Source organism: Balaenoptera musculus, chromosome 15 (genome assembly GCF_009873245.2).
Source record: "Balaenoptera musculus isolate JJ_BM4_2016_0621 chromosome 15, mBalMus1.pri.v3, whole genome shotgun sequence".
Lineage (NCBI taxonomy): Eukaryota > Metazoa > Chordata > Mammalia > Artiodactyla > Balaenopteridae > Balaenoptera > Balaenoptera musculus.
The window spans coordinates 69,200,250-69,216,978 of NC_045799.1; the positions used below are offsets into that span (position 1 = coordinate 69,200,250).

Below are 16,729 nucleotides of genomic sequence, written 5' to 3' on the forward strand. Positions count from 1 at the left end.
ATGCCAAACACATCTGTGAAAACAGACAGACCCGCCAGGCACCCAGCTGTGGCTGGCAGGGTAAATGGGACTCAGCGAGCCAGCCCTGGGAGATACTGGCCCCCGGTGTGTGTAGGGCCGGCCCCTGTCCCCAGCAAGCAGAGTTGATTGCTCTGCCTCTCCCTCCCGTTGCAGACTCCCAATTCCCCCACTTCCAAGAAGCAAGACTCTAGTTTTGAATCTCCCAAATCCTTCTGATGTTTACCATTACCTCCCCAGGAGAGGGAGGTGCGGGATGGAAATCTCGCTGAAAAGAATACACTTAAAAAAAAAATTAATGAAGCGATGCACAGACACCCTGCAACGCAACTTGTCTCTGCTTCTTAGATGTTTAGAGCGATGACGGTCTCAGTCGGTTTCAGTCCAGGGAAATCTAACACTTTTCGCGGCAACGCCCCCAAGGGCCGCAGGTGTACCTGTGGTTAAGGGTGTAGAGAAAGAGCCTCATTTTTCGGAGCAGAAAGCGCAGTCCCCCGGTGGCGGGACAGAGGCAAAAACTCTGTGGGTAGGGAAACCTGGGGGTTTGTGTCCAAGCTCAACCCGTCAGGAGCTTCAAGATAAGATGGGGAGGCTGGAAAGATGGAAGTTGGAATGAGAGAGCTGTTATGGAGAAGAAACCACTCCTGGACCAAAGGCAGGAGGATATCCAGGGTTAGAGAAGGGCGCGTCAGGGATGGGCCGAGTTTGCTTGGAGTCCCAGGGGGAAAGGGGTCAGCGAGAGCTCGGTGAGCGGCACCGGCGGCGGGCGTCCGGCTCTACGTCCCTAAAAGTACTGGGAGAGGGATGGAGAACCCGGCGTCCCAGGCTCCCAGGGGAGGGGAAGCACGCGGGGTGCGGCGAGGAACACCTCCAGCGAGTGCGTGCCGAGCGGGGGGGGCGGGGGGGGCGGGGTGTACGATCTCCGCTTCCCCAGGTGCCCCAGCCCTAGCGCACGCCTCCGCTCCCGCGGCCCCCTCCGCAGGCGCGCGCGAGGCGCACTCCCTCTTCCCTCGGCGGCGCGGGGCGCGCGCCCGGCCCCCTCCGCCTCCCTTCCGCGCCTCTCCGCTCTCCCGGCAGAAAGTTAGCAGCGGGGAAGGAACTCGGGGCTGCAACAGCGCGCGGCGGCGGCGGCAGAAGCTGGAGCGGGAGCCGCGGCGGAGCCGGGGAAGCTGGGGCGCTGTAGACGGAGAAGGTGCAGACGGCGGGTCCGCGCGCCCCCCTCAGGCCCCTTGCCAGAGGCTGAGGGGGGTGGTGGGGGGCCCCCCGGACGCCACGAGGAGAGCGGGGAGGGGGGCCATGCGGCCGGGCTCCCCCCCGGCGCAGCGGGACAGCGGCCAGGGCCGGGGGCGCAGCGGCGTCGCTTCATGCAGCCGGGGCGGCTGGGCAGCGGCGGCGGCGGCGGCGGCGGGGGCGGCGGCTGAAACCATGTCCGGGCAGCGCCGGGGGCCGCCGCCGCCGCCGCCGCCGCCGCGAGCCGGGAGCCGCGATGGCCCCGTGGTCCGCACCTCCTCCGCCTCCGCCTCCGCCTCCACCTCTCGCCGCGCCGCCGCCGCCCGGCGCCTCGGTTAAGGGCCCGCCGGCGCGCAAGCTGCTTTTCATGTGCACCTTGTCCCTGTCCGTCACCTACCTGTGCTACAGCCTCCTGGGCGGCTCGGGCTCCCTGCAATTCCCCCTGGCGCTGCAGGAGCCGCCGGGCGCCGCCGCCGAGCCCCCGCCAAGCCTGCCGCCACCCTCTCTGCCGCCTCCCCCCGTGCGCCTCGGCGCCCCCTCGCAGCCGCCCGCGCCGCCGCCGCCGGACAACGCGAGCCGCGGGGAGCCGCCCGAGCCCCCCGAGCAGCCCGCCGCCCCCGGGGCCGACGGCTGGGGACTGGCGAGCGGCGGCGGGGGCGCCCGGGACGCCTGGCTCCGGGCCCCGCTGGCCTCTGGCGAGATGGTCACGGCGCAGAGCGCGCTGCTGGAGAGGGAAGCGCAGGAGTCCAGCACCACCGACGAGGAGCTCGCAGGCCGGAGGGCGGCCAACGGGAGCAGCGTGAGGGGCGGCGCCGTCAGCACCCCCGACTATGGGGAGAAGAAGCTGCCACAGGCGCTTATCATCGGGGTCAAGAAAGGAGGGACCCGCGCCCTGCTGGAGGCGATCCGAGTGCACCCGGACGTGCGGGCGGTGGGCGTAGAGCCGCACTTCTTCGACAGGAACTATGAAAAGGGGCTGGAATGGTACAGGTAGGACCCCGAGCTCGGCGGATGGGATAGGCGCGTAGGGGAGGCAAGCACGGGAAGCTGCCGCTCCCCTGGCCCTTGGGGATCCGGGCAGCGTCCCGAGAGGTCTTAACCCCGCGCGGGCTCTGCGCACCCTGGCGGGGCTGCTCTGGGGGAGCGGCGGAGAGGGCTGGAGGCTAGCCAGGGATCACTTAATTCCAGGGCGAGGAGAGAGGGGTCCCCCTGCTCTGCCTGCCTCAGACTCCTCGTCCAGGGAGCTGCTTTCCGAACCTGCCTTGTTCCAAGCCTGGGAATCCCCAGCCCTCGTGCCCCCGGGGTGTTTCCTAACTCAGGCTCTTGCGGGGCGGTGCGCTTCTGTGCTGGGGACGCTGAGGAATGGAGCAGGACAGCTAGATTGACCAGAGGGCTTTGGGATCCCCTGGAATCTCTCAAAATCGCCCTCAAGCGCATTTGCGTGGCTGGAATCCAGTGTTTTCAGTTCAGAGCAAAATGAACAGGGAACAGTTAAAAAGATGATGCTGGCGAGTTTGGGCTTTCTAGTAAAGACTCAGGATGTCCCCCATCTCCAGAACTTTCTATTCCTCTTGGGCTGCATGAACACTGGGTTGATTTTGCATCAGGAGTATCCGTGCCTACATGACAGTTGGTGCCCTAAGAGTTTTCATGCCCTGCAACCCGTGCCCTTTCTAACCTGTGCCTCCTTTGCAACAGATTGGAGCTTGTGTCTAGTGAGTTGTTTGTTCATCTCCCTCCTTTTCCACCGTCTGCCAGCGGTGAGGGAAAGGGAGAAGAGAGGAGTAGTAAGTTAAGTGTGGGTAAAATAAATTAATAATCCAGCGTCGTACCCCCGCCTTTTCTCTTGTTTTTTAATCTCTCTGGAAAACAGATCTGGATGGCTGGCCCCATCTCGGTTGTATCTCAGTAATTAATTGCAATTGTCAACCAGAAACACAGGCTTTGTCAGTTAAAGTGATGTTATCATCTTAACAGAGCCAATAGGTAAAATAAGGATTGTTTCCTGACAAGTCGCCTTCTTGTTGAAGAGATGTGCTTTCTAAGTTTAAACTACAGCCTAGGAAAGTTTTAGAAATAACTTAACTTTGGAAATATATGATAAATGTGTGTATTTCTTTCCCTTTTAAAAATATGCCTTATGCTTTCAAAGCTTGAGAGAAGTACACTTAGGGATAAACATTCCAGCACATTAAACCAAAACAGCAAATGCGTCTGTTCATGTCTTCTCTGTTTCAACAGAGAGAACTAATTGCAATATTTTAGGAGGCTTCAAACAGCCCCTTCCTATCAAAATAAAAAACAGCAAATGCCTAATTTAGCTGGAAAATCAGTATTTATAACATCACAAGCCATGGCTTCCAGTTTGCAATTATAATTTAAAAGGTGTTAGGATGATTAATGCAACAACAGCAAAAAAAAAAAAAAAAAAAAAAAAAGGGTATGATGTCTGGGAAGGTTTCAGTTGTTTAACTGTTGATTGTAGGAATGTTCTGGTTTCTGCTGTGAGGCAGCCGTGGCCCTAAGAGGGTAACTATGGCTTTCTCCAATTCTAATTTTAAAGCCCTGTATCTTGTGAGAAGTGTCAAGTGCCCTTTGGGGGAGAGGGAGGCATAAAGATCAAATCTCTCCAACACGTGTTTGGGTTGCTTTACCGCAGCTGGAGATGGAGAAGGGGGTGTTTTATTTGGATGAGTTAAAATAAAGTTGACGAAGGGTGTGTGGCGGACTGCGTGTCAGGAAGTTCCATCGTAGGGTCTGGAGCATTTTCTGAATGAAAAGATAGAAGATGCCAGGTTTTCTTACGTTCATTTATACTGCGGCTGGGAAAAGGAGGGATGTAAACTGCCTCGCTGTCAGGACATGGCTGTTGAAGATCTGTGGTACCCTCAGCCATCACTTGTGGTATGTGGGGCTCAGTGCCCCATAGGACTAAGAGATGGAGATGGAACTGGGTTCCCTTGATCCTCACTTAAGAGGACCATGTGATATCTCTGTATCCCTCATCTCCTGCCCCAGCATCACACCCATGGTAGATCCTTATTACGCTTAGTGGTGCTGATTGGAGTTGCTGGAGGAGAATCTATCTAACGTAGAGGAATCATTTTCCACCCAAACCTGGCTGTTGAGATGACTCCCAGAAACCCTTTGGATCCTAGGATAGCTCTCTAGCCTTAACAGGGACAGCAGTCTTTTGAGGGCATTTTGGGGATTTCCGTTGGCTGCATCTCTTCAGGCTCTTCTCTCCCTCTCCCTTGTAGGAAGAGGGGACGGCATCCTCACTATATCGTAGAAAGGAAGCACTGGCATTGATTCACACCGGTAACAGAAACCCTTCCTCCTGGTTCCCTGGTCCCAATCTTTTAAATGGTGGCATCTGTACTTAAGTGGTTACGTTTCCTCCCCATATGCCGTGTACCTTATCTGGACTTTTACTCTACTATTTGCCTGATACAGATTTCACAGGTTAATTAAAGGTTTTGATCCCCTCTTCCCATTATTTGTTTTGTTTTTCTTTTTCCTTTCAATGTGCTTCCCAGTAGCCTACTGATTCTGCAGGTGATCATGGTGGTTGTGATTTCCGTGAGAGGGAGAGAAAGAAGAAACTGGGGCTGCTCTTGGCGGAGCTGGCAAGGGTTTCCTCATATTCAACTAAGCAGCCCCAGTTTTATTTCCTTGGTGTCACTCCGGTTATGTCTAAATCCGGGTTTTGCTTTCGCCTATGCTGTTGATCTAATGTGATTTAAAAACACATTTGCGATTAGAACATGTGCATCAGATTTGCAGGACAAGATAGACTGATGGATTAGGGTGTGTTAAAGCTGTGGAACAGCAAACCTCACTTGGTGGGTTGACACAGGCCAGTGATTAATAAGCGGGGGTAGATTAAACTCTCCATCCCTCCCCCCCCTCAAAAAATTAAAAGGGCAAAGCCACAATACGCCTTTCAATATGAGCTAATATACACTGGGCAGAGACCTTAAACTCCTCGAAGGGGTGGGACCTTGTGGCAGGCCAAGTGGCTGCCACGGCAGAACTCATTAAAGTGACGGACATGACTTGAGCTGTGGTCTCCATCGTGGATTACAGACTGTACGGTGACTGCGACCACTTTGCTTTGGAAGCCACTCAGCTGTAGGGTGACGGGAAGTGACCCTCCGTGGTTTCAAGTTGTCTTCACTGCCAGCAGTTACTACACACATCCTGTTGGCTGGAGGGAAATAGCTGGCGTTCAGTTGTCATGCTTATGCTACCCAGAGGAGAGTGGCCCACAGCATCATTCGGACGTGGTGTCCAGAGAGAGAAAGAAGGAGGGCAGCATAAGGCGCTGGCGTGTATTGAATGCCTGTTATCATGGAGGCTTGTGTTTTATAGACGTATTGTCACATCTGGGCGGCATGATGAGGCTGTGAGCAAAAGAACAGCATTTCTGCTTTACAGTTTGGCTCCCAGAGGGAAAAACAACTTGCTCGAGGTTGCTCAGCTGGTCAGTGGTTGAGCTGACATTTGAAGCCACATCTGTCCAAAGTGCTGGTATATAGAGTGCTAGCGAGGTCTTTTCCTTACCTCTTTCATTCAGCAAACATTTAATGATACTTAATATGTGCGCAGTGTACTGTTTTAGGTGCTGGGGGTAAAGGGGTGAACAAGACAGATGAAGCACCTGTTCTCTTGGAACTGACATATTAGTGGGGGTGGGAGTGGGAGAAGGGGAGACAGCAAACAAACAAGTCTTTCTGCTTACTCTTGTAATGTGGCTACTAGAAAATTAAAATTTACACTTGTGACTCTTGTTACACTTATTTCCACCGGGCAGCACTCCTGTAGAGCAGTGCTTTTTAAACTTTAAATGCACACAGAACAGCAGGGGTGGGGGTGGGGAGTGGTGGTGTTAACATGCGGATTCTGAGTCCGTAGGTCGGGGAAGGGGCCTGAGACTCTGCATTTCTGATTCCCAAGGTGATGCTGATGCTGCTGATTCCTGGACCTCCCTTTGAGTAGCAGCGGCCTAGACAGTAATTGGGGTGTGTGTGTGCAAATGCGTGTGCGTGTGTTATTTTAAATCAAATGATGAGGGACAGCCTCTCTGTGGAGGTGGTATAAGTGTCATGAAAGAGTAAGATCCTCCCATGTGAAGACCTGGGTGGAGAGGTTTCCAAGCAGAGGGAACAGCAAGTGCAAAGGCTCTGAGGTGGAAACAAGCCTCATGGCTTTTCAAAGTGTTCTTTCATTATTCCAAAAGCACAGTGTTTGTAGCTGCGCAAAACTGGGTTCAAAACCTGGCTTTGCAACTTACTTGTCCGATGATCTGGGTTGGATAACTGACATAATATCACTTGGCTTCAGTTTGAGGTTGTTAGGAGGAATAAATGAAATACTAAAAGTGAATATATTTTCTAAACAAAAAATGAGTATCCTAGAGCAGAAATCCAGATGAACCCAGCTACTGAGTTTTGGTCCCACATGCTTTACCTTCTGTCTCAGCTGTCATAATATTGACTGGAGGCGCTTATTGGGGATGTTTTGGGGAAAAGTCTAATAATGATTGGCTTTGAAATCTACATCTGCTTAACCTTTTAAACCAAGGGTCACCAACTCAGATGCCTTCAGGGCTCATGTGCATAATATACATGAGTGAAATAGACTAGGTAGGGGGAAACTGGGGCACAGATGTTCTTTCCCAAGGAGCAGCTACTGCTATATTCCAGCTACCCTTTTCCATGTGCAAATGTGTCATCGGGGGAACCAGGTCTTCCACTTGGTAAAAGAAACTGGAAATCCAGGTTTTGGTGTGAAGTGACCTGGTTTTTAATGTTGGCAACAGATTGAGATTTCTCAAAAGCGTGGTGTGGGCCAGCACTGCAGGACAAGCAAAACACATCTGTGGGCTGGATACAGCCAGCTGGCTAGTGGTTAGCGACCTTTGGTTTAAACTCATTTCAGAAATTACCTGGCATACCCACACCCTCTGCAGTTGCCAGAATTGTGGCTTACTTGTGCTATTTTAGTTTAGATATTTTCCCCCTTAACTGATTTTGCAACAGCATGGGGGAAGTACCTCTGAGATATGTTGCAAGAGTAACAAAGGAAACTGGATATGAACAGGAACTGGATATAAACTGGATATAAACAGAAAAAGACAATTCACAAATTTCCCTTTTGTTCCCAATGAACATTTTCTTGAAGGAGGGGAAATTCTCAGTTGTTCCCTACTTAATCAGGAGTATCTGTATTTGATCCGTTTAGATCAGTTGCACTTATAAAATGGATTCTGGTCACATGGACAGAGTTAAGACCTGAGAGTTTTCTAGGGTTCTAGGTTTTTCTTTGCCACATACTAGTTCCACTGGATGTGAGGTTCCTTAATATCTTCCTCCCTCTCCTTCCCTCCTTCCTTCCCTCCCCCTCCCTTCCTTTCTTCTCTATTACTTAGATGATGAAGCTATGTTATCTTCATAGGGTCCATTCAACCACTGAAATATTTTGGTTCTAGAACAAACACTTGTATTAGACTCTTCAGAAGGAGGAAGCTAGTCAAGTAGAAGCGACATACTTTGGAGCATGTATTTGTATCTCTGAGCCTGAATCCACTGCATCCTCATTGTGTGACCTTGGGCAAATTACTCAATATCACCAAGCCTCAATTTCTTTATCTGCAGAATGGGCTCAGTAGTATTTACTTTGAAGGGATGATGTGAGGATGAAATGAAATGACATTCAAAGTGCCCTACACAGTTTGTAACATAATACATTTTCCTCTCCCCTTCTCTCCTCTCTCTTTTACTCCCATTTTTTCCTTTTCCCCCTTGGTTTTCTTCTTCATTTTCCTTCCATTCTTTCCTTTTATCCTGCCTGTCAGTACAGAAGGCCGTAAAGAGAATGCGGTAATGCATTTTTCATTTGAATATAGTCTTTTATTTCAAGATTATGCCTGAATGAGGGATTTCCAACCCTGAAGCAGCTCTTAAGTAGCTCTCCAGAGAATAATCAAAACCAGATTCCAGAATTTGGTCTATTGTAGTCTGATTGCAGGAGGTAAGTGCAACCAGAATTCTCCATAAAGGGGATGGGGTAGGGAAGTGGCTAGGCTCTCTGGGCTGGCCCACTGACATTTTCTTGAGCCTGTGGTAGGAATTGATGCTGATTGCTCCGATAGGTACAGGGATATTTAGGATGCCAAGGGCATGCTTGCCTTCAGTTTTCCTGCAGATCTGAAAGCTTTTGAGAATGCAGGATGGTTCAGGAAGACCCCATGAAACTCCCTGTCTTGAGATTTGAGATTTGGCGGCTTTTGCTGGGGAGTTCTCTGGCCATCATGACATGATTTATTTATTTTTATTTTTATTTTTGTAAATCATACCAAGCATTTTTACTTTTAAATTGAGTCAGGAGAGAAGCCTCCAGACTTCAGGTGAATTGAGGGATTGCTAGGGTTGCGCGGTGGAAAGTTTTAAAGGTTTTGGTTTTGTGTAATGGATGATATCTCTGAAACTGGTTGAACCACTGCCCTGTTAAGGTAATCCCTCAATTCCATTGGTTTCTGTGGTTTAATAGGCTCCTCTATAACTGTCTTGGGAATTTCAATCTGAAGTTATAATTCACTAAGGGAGCCTTTCAGCATATCTTGCCACTAATTAAAAGCAGGCGGTTGATTTTTTTTTTTTTTAACACTCACTAGTTAGGATTGCCTTTCTTTAGAAAACTTTTTTTTCAACCTTTATTTGAGAATGTATAAAGCATATATGGAGGAAAACAAAGCAACACATGAATTAGGCCATATTTTTTGGTCGTAAGTGATAGAAATGGAGCTTAAATTATTATAAACCAAGAAAGATAATTATTGGCTTATTACTTAGGAAGTCTAAGGGGTAATGGCTTCAAGAAAAGCTGAACCCAGGGGCTCAAATAATGGCACCAGGTTTCTTTCTCTTTCCATTCTTTGCCATGTTTGTCTATACCTTGCTTCATTCTCAGATAGGTTGTCTCACTACATTTTAGGCAAGATGGTAGGTAAGCAGCAACCCTAGACAAGTGTTTTTTTTGTTTATCAATTCTTTTGGAAAAATTTTTTCTTAAGGGCTTCTGTGAGAAATTCCTGGAGATGCTGTTGACCCAGGTTGGGTCAGGTGCCCATCCTCAAGCAATCATTGTGTAGTTACTCTAATCAGGCCTGGGGGATGTAGCCACCCCTTTGGCTCGGGGCGATGGTGGGAGTAGGGAAGCAGGGCTATTCCCAGTACAACCATAGGGAGTAGTTTCCCCATAAAGAATGAAGTGTTCAGGGGTTCTATTGATAAAAGAAGTAGGGACCAGTTAAAATCACATATTCATTAAACATATAAAGATCCACTCTGGGGAAGGCATATGATCTCTTTGACTATTTTAAGCTGGGAAGAGGTACAAGTGGTTAGTTTGGGGAGGTTAAATGTACTTGTTATTTTAGTTATTCATTTATTTATTCATTAAACACGTATTTAATGTCAACTATGTGTCAAACATGAATCAGTCATGTCCTGTGATCTGAAAGAACGCACAGAGCGGAGAAATGAACATGTAAGTGATTACATTACAAGGTAATTAAAGTCTTGACAAAGTGCGATTTATTCTAGGAATGGAAGGATGGCTTGATCTTGGGAAATCTAATAAATACCGTGATTTACTTGTAACACTTCTCATTTAGAGAAAAATCTTATGATTATTTTATGGATGCTAAAAAGTCTGATAAAACTAAATATTTATTTTTGACTTTTAGAATGTCTGCTAATAAAATAGGATCATACCCAAAGCAAGCATCATACTTAATGGTGTAACACTAGAAACACTCCCATTAAATCCAGAACAAGACCAGAATGCCCACTATCATCACTATGATTTACGATTACTCAGGAATGAATAGATAATGCAGTTAGATGCAAAAAAGAATAAGAATGGGGAAGTTAGAATTATCACCATTTGCCAGTAATTTCATCGTTTTTTGGAAAACCTAAGATAAGCAATCCCCCCCAACCCATGAATCTATTAGAAATAATAGGATTTATTAATGTGAGGAAATTACTATGTAAAATCTATAGTTTTACTATCTGCCTATGCCAAGCATTTTGAAAATATACTGAGAGAAAATATCCTATTTATAGAACCAACCAAAGACACAAAATAACTAGGAATAAATTTAGCAAGAATTGCAAGGGACTTGCAAGAACAAAATTTTAATACTTTACTCAGGGGTGTCAGAGAGGAAAACAGTAAATGGAAAGAGAGCTCTTTCTTTCTCTAGGATAGCACTTCTTTTTTTTCCTTCCCCACCCCCTTCCTGCTTTCCCTCCCCCTCTCCTTCCCCCCCTCCCCTTTTTAACTGGAGATCTTTGCTACTACATTGAGGTCAGGTGTGTTTGAGAGTGGTCTGAAGATATTGTCTCTATGAACATGGCCAAAATGTACTTCAGTTGTAGGAGTCCCTTACTTTCTACATTTTATTTGACTGAGGAGAGGATGGTAAGATGACCACTCCTGTTCAGATTCATAAACAGTGTTAGAATTCCTCATGGAGGGTGGGTGCTGGCTGCCTTACATCCCAAATTCAGGAGTGGTAGGATCGTGCCAAGGGGAGGATTAACAGTTGAATTGGTGTAAATTAGTAAATTTAGGTGCACTCCTGTTGCTACAAAGCAAAAAACAAATCACAGACAAATGATGGTTATTTAATGGAACAGGGAGATGAAGATTTAAGATTTGGACCTGAAAGAATCACAGTATCGGGGTGGTAAGAATCGCGGTGGTGGACACATACTGTATATGCCAGCTTCTGCCCCGAGCAGTGGGTTCATTCAGTCTTCCCAAGATCCTGGTGAGACAGGTACTGTGATCGCCCACAGTGTACAGGTCAGGGAACTGAGGCACAGAGAGGTCAAGGAACTTGCTCAAGATATGGAGTTGGGGATTCAAACCCAGGTGTTTGGCTCCAAACATACAGCAGTTCCTTTTTTTTTCTTGAAGACTTTTTTTTTTTTTGATGTGGACCATTTTTTAAAAAGTCTTTATTGAATTTATACAATATTGCTTCTGTTTTATGTTTTTGGTTTTTTGGCCATGAGGCATGTGGGATCTTAGCTCCCTGACCAGGGATTGAACCTGCACCCCCTGCATTGGAAGGCGAAGTCTTAACCACTGGACTGCCAGGGAAGTCCCCAGCATTTCCTTTCATTTGTCCCCAAGCTCTTTTCCACTGGAAGGGTTGTCTTCCAGCATCCTGGGGGTGAATAATAAATGCCAGCATTTCTGTGCTAGAAGGTTTTGGTTTCCTGTGTGTGCATGGCCTACCTACAGGGCAGGCTAATTGTGAGGTTTTGCCCCCAAAACAGACCATGGAAGTGTCTCCCTTTCTGTTCTGGGACCAAGCTCATTCCCACTTCAGGGCATTTAAATCTCTGTTTCCTCTTGCGAGAATTCTCTGTCCCCAGATGCCTAGACTGCAGGTATCTCGTTACCTGTCCTTCAGATCTTGGCTCACATTTCAGCTCCCCCCCAAGACCTTTACTAACTACCTGATTTAAAGACCCTTTTCCACTTCTGAGCTTGTTACACTGTTTTGTTTTCTTCAGAGCATGTATTACTCTCCCAAGTCATCCTAATGACTTACCTCTCCCTCCCCAGAAGATCAAGTACATGGGAGCAGGGTCTTGTCCCACATGATCTTGCCAGTGCTCTGAACCAGAAGCGGTACTTGGCACATGATAGGCAATCCATAATGGTGGCTTATTCATCACTAATTCTGAATCAATGACTTATTGAATGAAAGGGGTACCTTCTCTGTGCTGTTTTCTTTCAAAACCCCAGGCTTCTGCAAAGAAATCACACACTCACAGTCCTTGGGAACCCTGGCTAAGGATTGTCCTCAGCTCTTTCACGTACTATTTTTCCAAGACTATTTTGGGTACAAGAAAGAGAAACCCAGTCAAACAAGCTGTGTGGGCTAGACAGTCTCCCCAAAAGGTCCCAGCGGCATACCACGTTATCCCATTTATTCTTCTCGGCAGCCTCGTGAAGTAGATACTGTCTTATCCCAGTGTTACAAATAAAGAGAATGAGACTTCAGAAGGGCAGATGACGGTCCCGGCGTCACACAGCAGGTGTCTTTCCATTGTAACAGGTGGCTTTTGGTTCCTGGCCTTTGTTGCTGTAGTTGCCAAAGTTTTAGAAGAGCCTGGATTATTCCTGATAGACTGTTATGCTCCAAGAGTAGTTTGGATGGTGTTTCTCTAAATGCATTATCAAAATGACATAATTGCCATTTAATAATCAAACAATTACATCGAGGCTGTGTTCGATTTGTTGCTCACTGTAGGTGCAGATACACCTTTCTGCCTCCAGGTTAAAGCCTCTACAGGGGGTTGGAGGTTTGGGTGTCCCTGGAGCTGAGGAAATTTGAGTCAAACTGCTTGAGTGCCTTTATCATAGGGCAGTTTGCCTGCTTGTGATATTTAGAAAAGAAAGCTGAACCTAAAATCAGAAATTAAAGATTTGGAATCTGAGTTCTGTGTCTACCTTGCGTTGTGTGCATAGAGAGTATTTAGCCTTTGAGCCTTTGTTTTCTCATCTCTAAAATGGGAATAACAGTTTCTAATAACCCCGCAGTGATTTTGCAAGGGCAGAATAATGGTGATGTGCTCGCATCTGCTTTGTACATTCTGTAGTTGTTGTTAATCCACGCACGTTTCCATGAACTCCCCCAGGTAATTGGTTTTCTGGAATGTTGCACTCCAGGGAGTACCTGAAATACAGGACAAGCACTCTTATCATAAAGTTAGATTAAGAAGTTTAATTTACAGAAACTATTATATACCATGGTTATCAAACATTGGGAGGGCAGACTGCATAAAGATCCTGAGAATTCCTGGAGAACCTCTGTCTGCATAATTCTTTTATCTGATTCATGACCACCGATGCATCATTCTTTCATACTGAAAAAACATAAAAAGCTATAGGGCACATTTGCTTTTTAGGATTGCCCTGCAGTTGACGAGCTTTGGGAGTGACCAGAAGATTCTCTCATTTTGCTCTCAAATGACCTGTCATCTCTTTTTCCTGTGCACCCTCTCTACATTTCCCAGATGGGCATATTAAATTCCCACCTTCTGGCTGCCTGACTAGCCTACTTTCTAAGCTGTGGAAGGCAGAATAACGCACCCTCCCAATAACCGCATCCTAATCTCCAAAACCTGTGAGTATGCTACATTAAATGGCAAAGAAGAATTAAGGTTGCAGATGGAATTATGATTGCTAAACAGCTAACCTTGAGATGGGAGATTATCCTGGATTATCTGGATGAGCCCCATGTAATCACAAGAGTCCTTTTAAATGGAAGAGGGGGCAGAAGAGAGAGAATTAGAGGGATGGCAGCACAGGAGGGACTCAACCTGCTGTTGCTGGCTTTGAAGATAGAAGAAGGGGCCACAAGCCAAGGAATTCAGGCAGCTTCCAGAAGCTACAGAAAAGGAAATGGATTCTTCCTTGGAACTTCCAGAAGGAATGCAACCCTCTTGACACTTTGATTGTAGCCCATGGAGACCCATTTCAGACTTCTGACTTCTAGCATGTTAAGCTAGTTAGTTTGTGGCCATTTGTTACAGCAGCAAAACACTCTTCCCGCATATCTTTAGAAGTCGCCATCTTGTTTCTTTTCTTCCCTTTGCTCTTTCTCTTTTTTCTGGAGAGTGTCATCTCTGGGGCTCTTTGGTCTCTTGCCAAACGGCACCATAGATGTCACTGTCCACTATTTGCAGATGGTCACTGTATTAGGGAAAAAACTGAACTGTTGCAACAAAGAGACCGCAACCTACAGTGGCTTAAATAAGATAGATGATTTTTTTCTCCCTCATAATGCAAGTCGATATTCAAAGTTTGTAGCGATTGTTGCTGCATGGAGACCAGCCACTCAGAAGGAACACAAGCTGCAAACAGTGAGTTCAGGTGTGCAGGTGTATATGTTTGAGTAGCAGCCCTGCGTGGGCACTCCAGCCAGACTGGGCTGCTGGAGCAGCTGTGCTCAGGGAGACCGTTCAGAGACCCAAGTTCCCTTCTTTGCATCTTGTTGCTCTGCCATTCCCCTGGGGGCATGTTAGGAATGCAGAATCTCAGATCCCATCCCAAACTTTCAGAAGCAGAATTTACATTTTAAGAAGATACTTGGGGAATAACTTTGCACAAAGTTTGAGAAGGTGGCCTTACAGTAAAGCTGTTCAACTTCAGCATAGTGGACATTTGGGGTCAGGAAAGTCTTCATGGTGGGGGGCTCTTCTGTGCATTGTAGGATGTTTAGCAACCTCTCTGGCTTCTGCCTTCTCCAGATGCCAGTAGTTGACTCCTCACCCCTCATTTGAATAGCCAAAAATGCCTCCAAACATTGCCGGATGTCCCTGGGAAGCAAAATTGCCTGTAGTTGAGTGAGAACCCCTGCCTTAGAGGATTTTTCTCCTGCGTGATCAGAGCTGAGGCTCCACCCCATTTACCTTCCAGCCAACAGTCAGGCAAAGAGAGCAAAGTCTAGGAGGCAGTTTTCTCTTAAGCAAGTAGCAGAAATGACCCTCATGACTTCCACTCTCCTTCTGTTGGTGAGAATTCCAGTGCATGGCCAGATCCAACTGCAGAGGATTCTGGGGACCATATGAGTGTCTCTCTCTGTGCCCAAGAAGGAGGGGAGAATGAGTCTGGGGTCAGCTATCTGCCAAAGTAACTAACACAAGGATATGGTCATACTAGACCTCTTTTTATTCTCTTCCATCAAGAAGGGAATCCAGTTGGAAGGATGAAATAAATTGAGTAGGCATAACGTTTTTCACAATCGGAACACAGAACTATTTTAGGAGGTCACAGGAAATTGTAGAGGAACACATAAAATATACCTGATTCTCTAATAGTGTATTTTGATATTGAGAGTTTGGTATCTTCTAAACGTCAGTCGTAAGTATTACTCTTGCAGTTTTTTTTTTTTTTTGCCATATAGATATACTCGTCTATACTGATTTCTTTTTTACATGAAAAATAATTTTTTCAATATTTGTAAAGACTGTATCATTACTATAAGTGTGCTTGATGAGGTGGAGACATACATGCACACACACATTTATGTTTGTATACATAGATAACTGTCCACCTATCTATCTATGTATCTATCAATCTGCCTTGGTACCACACGCATCTCTTGCCCAGACTGTTGCAGTAGACTTCTGTTCTTATTTCTGGTAACACTCTTGACCTCTGTAGTCTGCTCTTCACAGTGAATAGAGTAAGTGATCCTTCTAGAACATAAAGCAGACCACATCACTCTCCTACTTCACATTTTCCAGTGGCTTTTTGTCAACGTAGAAAAAAATTCTAAGTCCCAATCATGATCTACAAAACCCTAAAGAATCTGACCCCTGCCCACCTCTTCAACCACATTCACTTGGCTTCTTGTCTTTGCTTGTCTGCCTGAACCACACTAACTTCCTTGTTGTACCCTGAGAAGACAAACATGGCCCTGCCTCAGGGCCTTTGCACTTGTTGCCTCCTCCACTTCCTATAATGCTGTTTTCTTAGATAATTGCATGGTTTGCATCTTCCATTCATTTGAGCCTCTGCTCAACTCTCCCTCTTCAATATGACCTTTTCTTGTACTACCTGGACTCACTTTGTGTATTCCTAGTGTTAAGAGGTCCAGTCATTGGAAAATGCTGGTAAAAACAATGTTACCACCAGCAGTTGCTTAATTCTGCAGTTATTCTGCTCTTACCCAGATTTCTGGTTTCTTAGTTTCCTGGTTCTTAATTCCACCATCCTGGAGGGAAGATCTAGTTCTGATCAAAATGACCATGACAGTGCTGGGGTCCATTTCAAAGATGTTTATGTAACTCTCAGCTATTCCTGCTATTTAAGTACACCGCCACTAGGTGGTGGTCATGTGACATAGGCTCATTTCAAAGTACACTAAGGCTTTTCCTGAGATAAAAGATGTGAATGGTTTCAGGCTCCTTCCAGCTTGGGTTAATCCTGCATATTTTGCCCCTGCTAAATTAGAGACTTTATAAAAGGTTCACTTTCAGTAAACAATAAACAGACATCAAAACAGATATTTAGAGCCTGTTTAAAACAAACTCAAATACATTTGGCTATCTTTTTTCTCTACCCACTTCTTAGCCAATTTTTAAAATTTGTGTTCAGATTCAGAGAGTATATTGCCAGGTGGCATTTTTCTTTCCTTCTTAGCTATGAATGTCTGAATGTGGACAAACAAAATGAACATACCATGTTTCCAAAAATATATGTTAGGACATTTAATATTAGAAGTTATTATTATAACATATATGCCAGATATTAAATAGGTGTACTGCCTATTTAGACTCTGAAAATTGCATGGCGATTTCAGCCAACAAAAACCCCATGACCTTACCCAGAACCACTGATTTTCTTATTTAGAATAAAATATGAGTTTGTTCTATACTCACTG

General features: G+C 46.4%; 1 protein-coding gene across 1 annotated transcript in view; it reads left to right on the top strand.

The window, feature by feature from the left end:
- Positions 1–1,504: 1,504 nt before the first annotated feature.
- HS3ST4 (heparan sulfate-glucosamine 3-sulfotransferase 4) overlaps positions 1,505–16,729 on the top strand; it is a 411,041-nt gene continuing 395,816 nt past the window's right edge. Inside the window, exon 1 of the mRNA XM_036826147.1 lies at positions 1,505–2,238. Coding sequence (XP_036682042.1) covers positions 1,505–2,238 — 734 coding nt within the window. The remainder of the gene's footprint in view (positions 2,239–16,729) is intronic.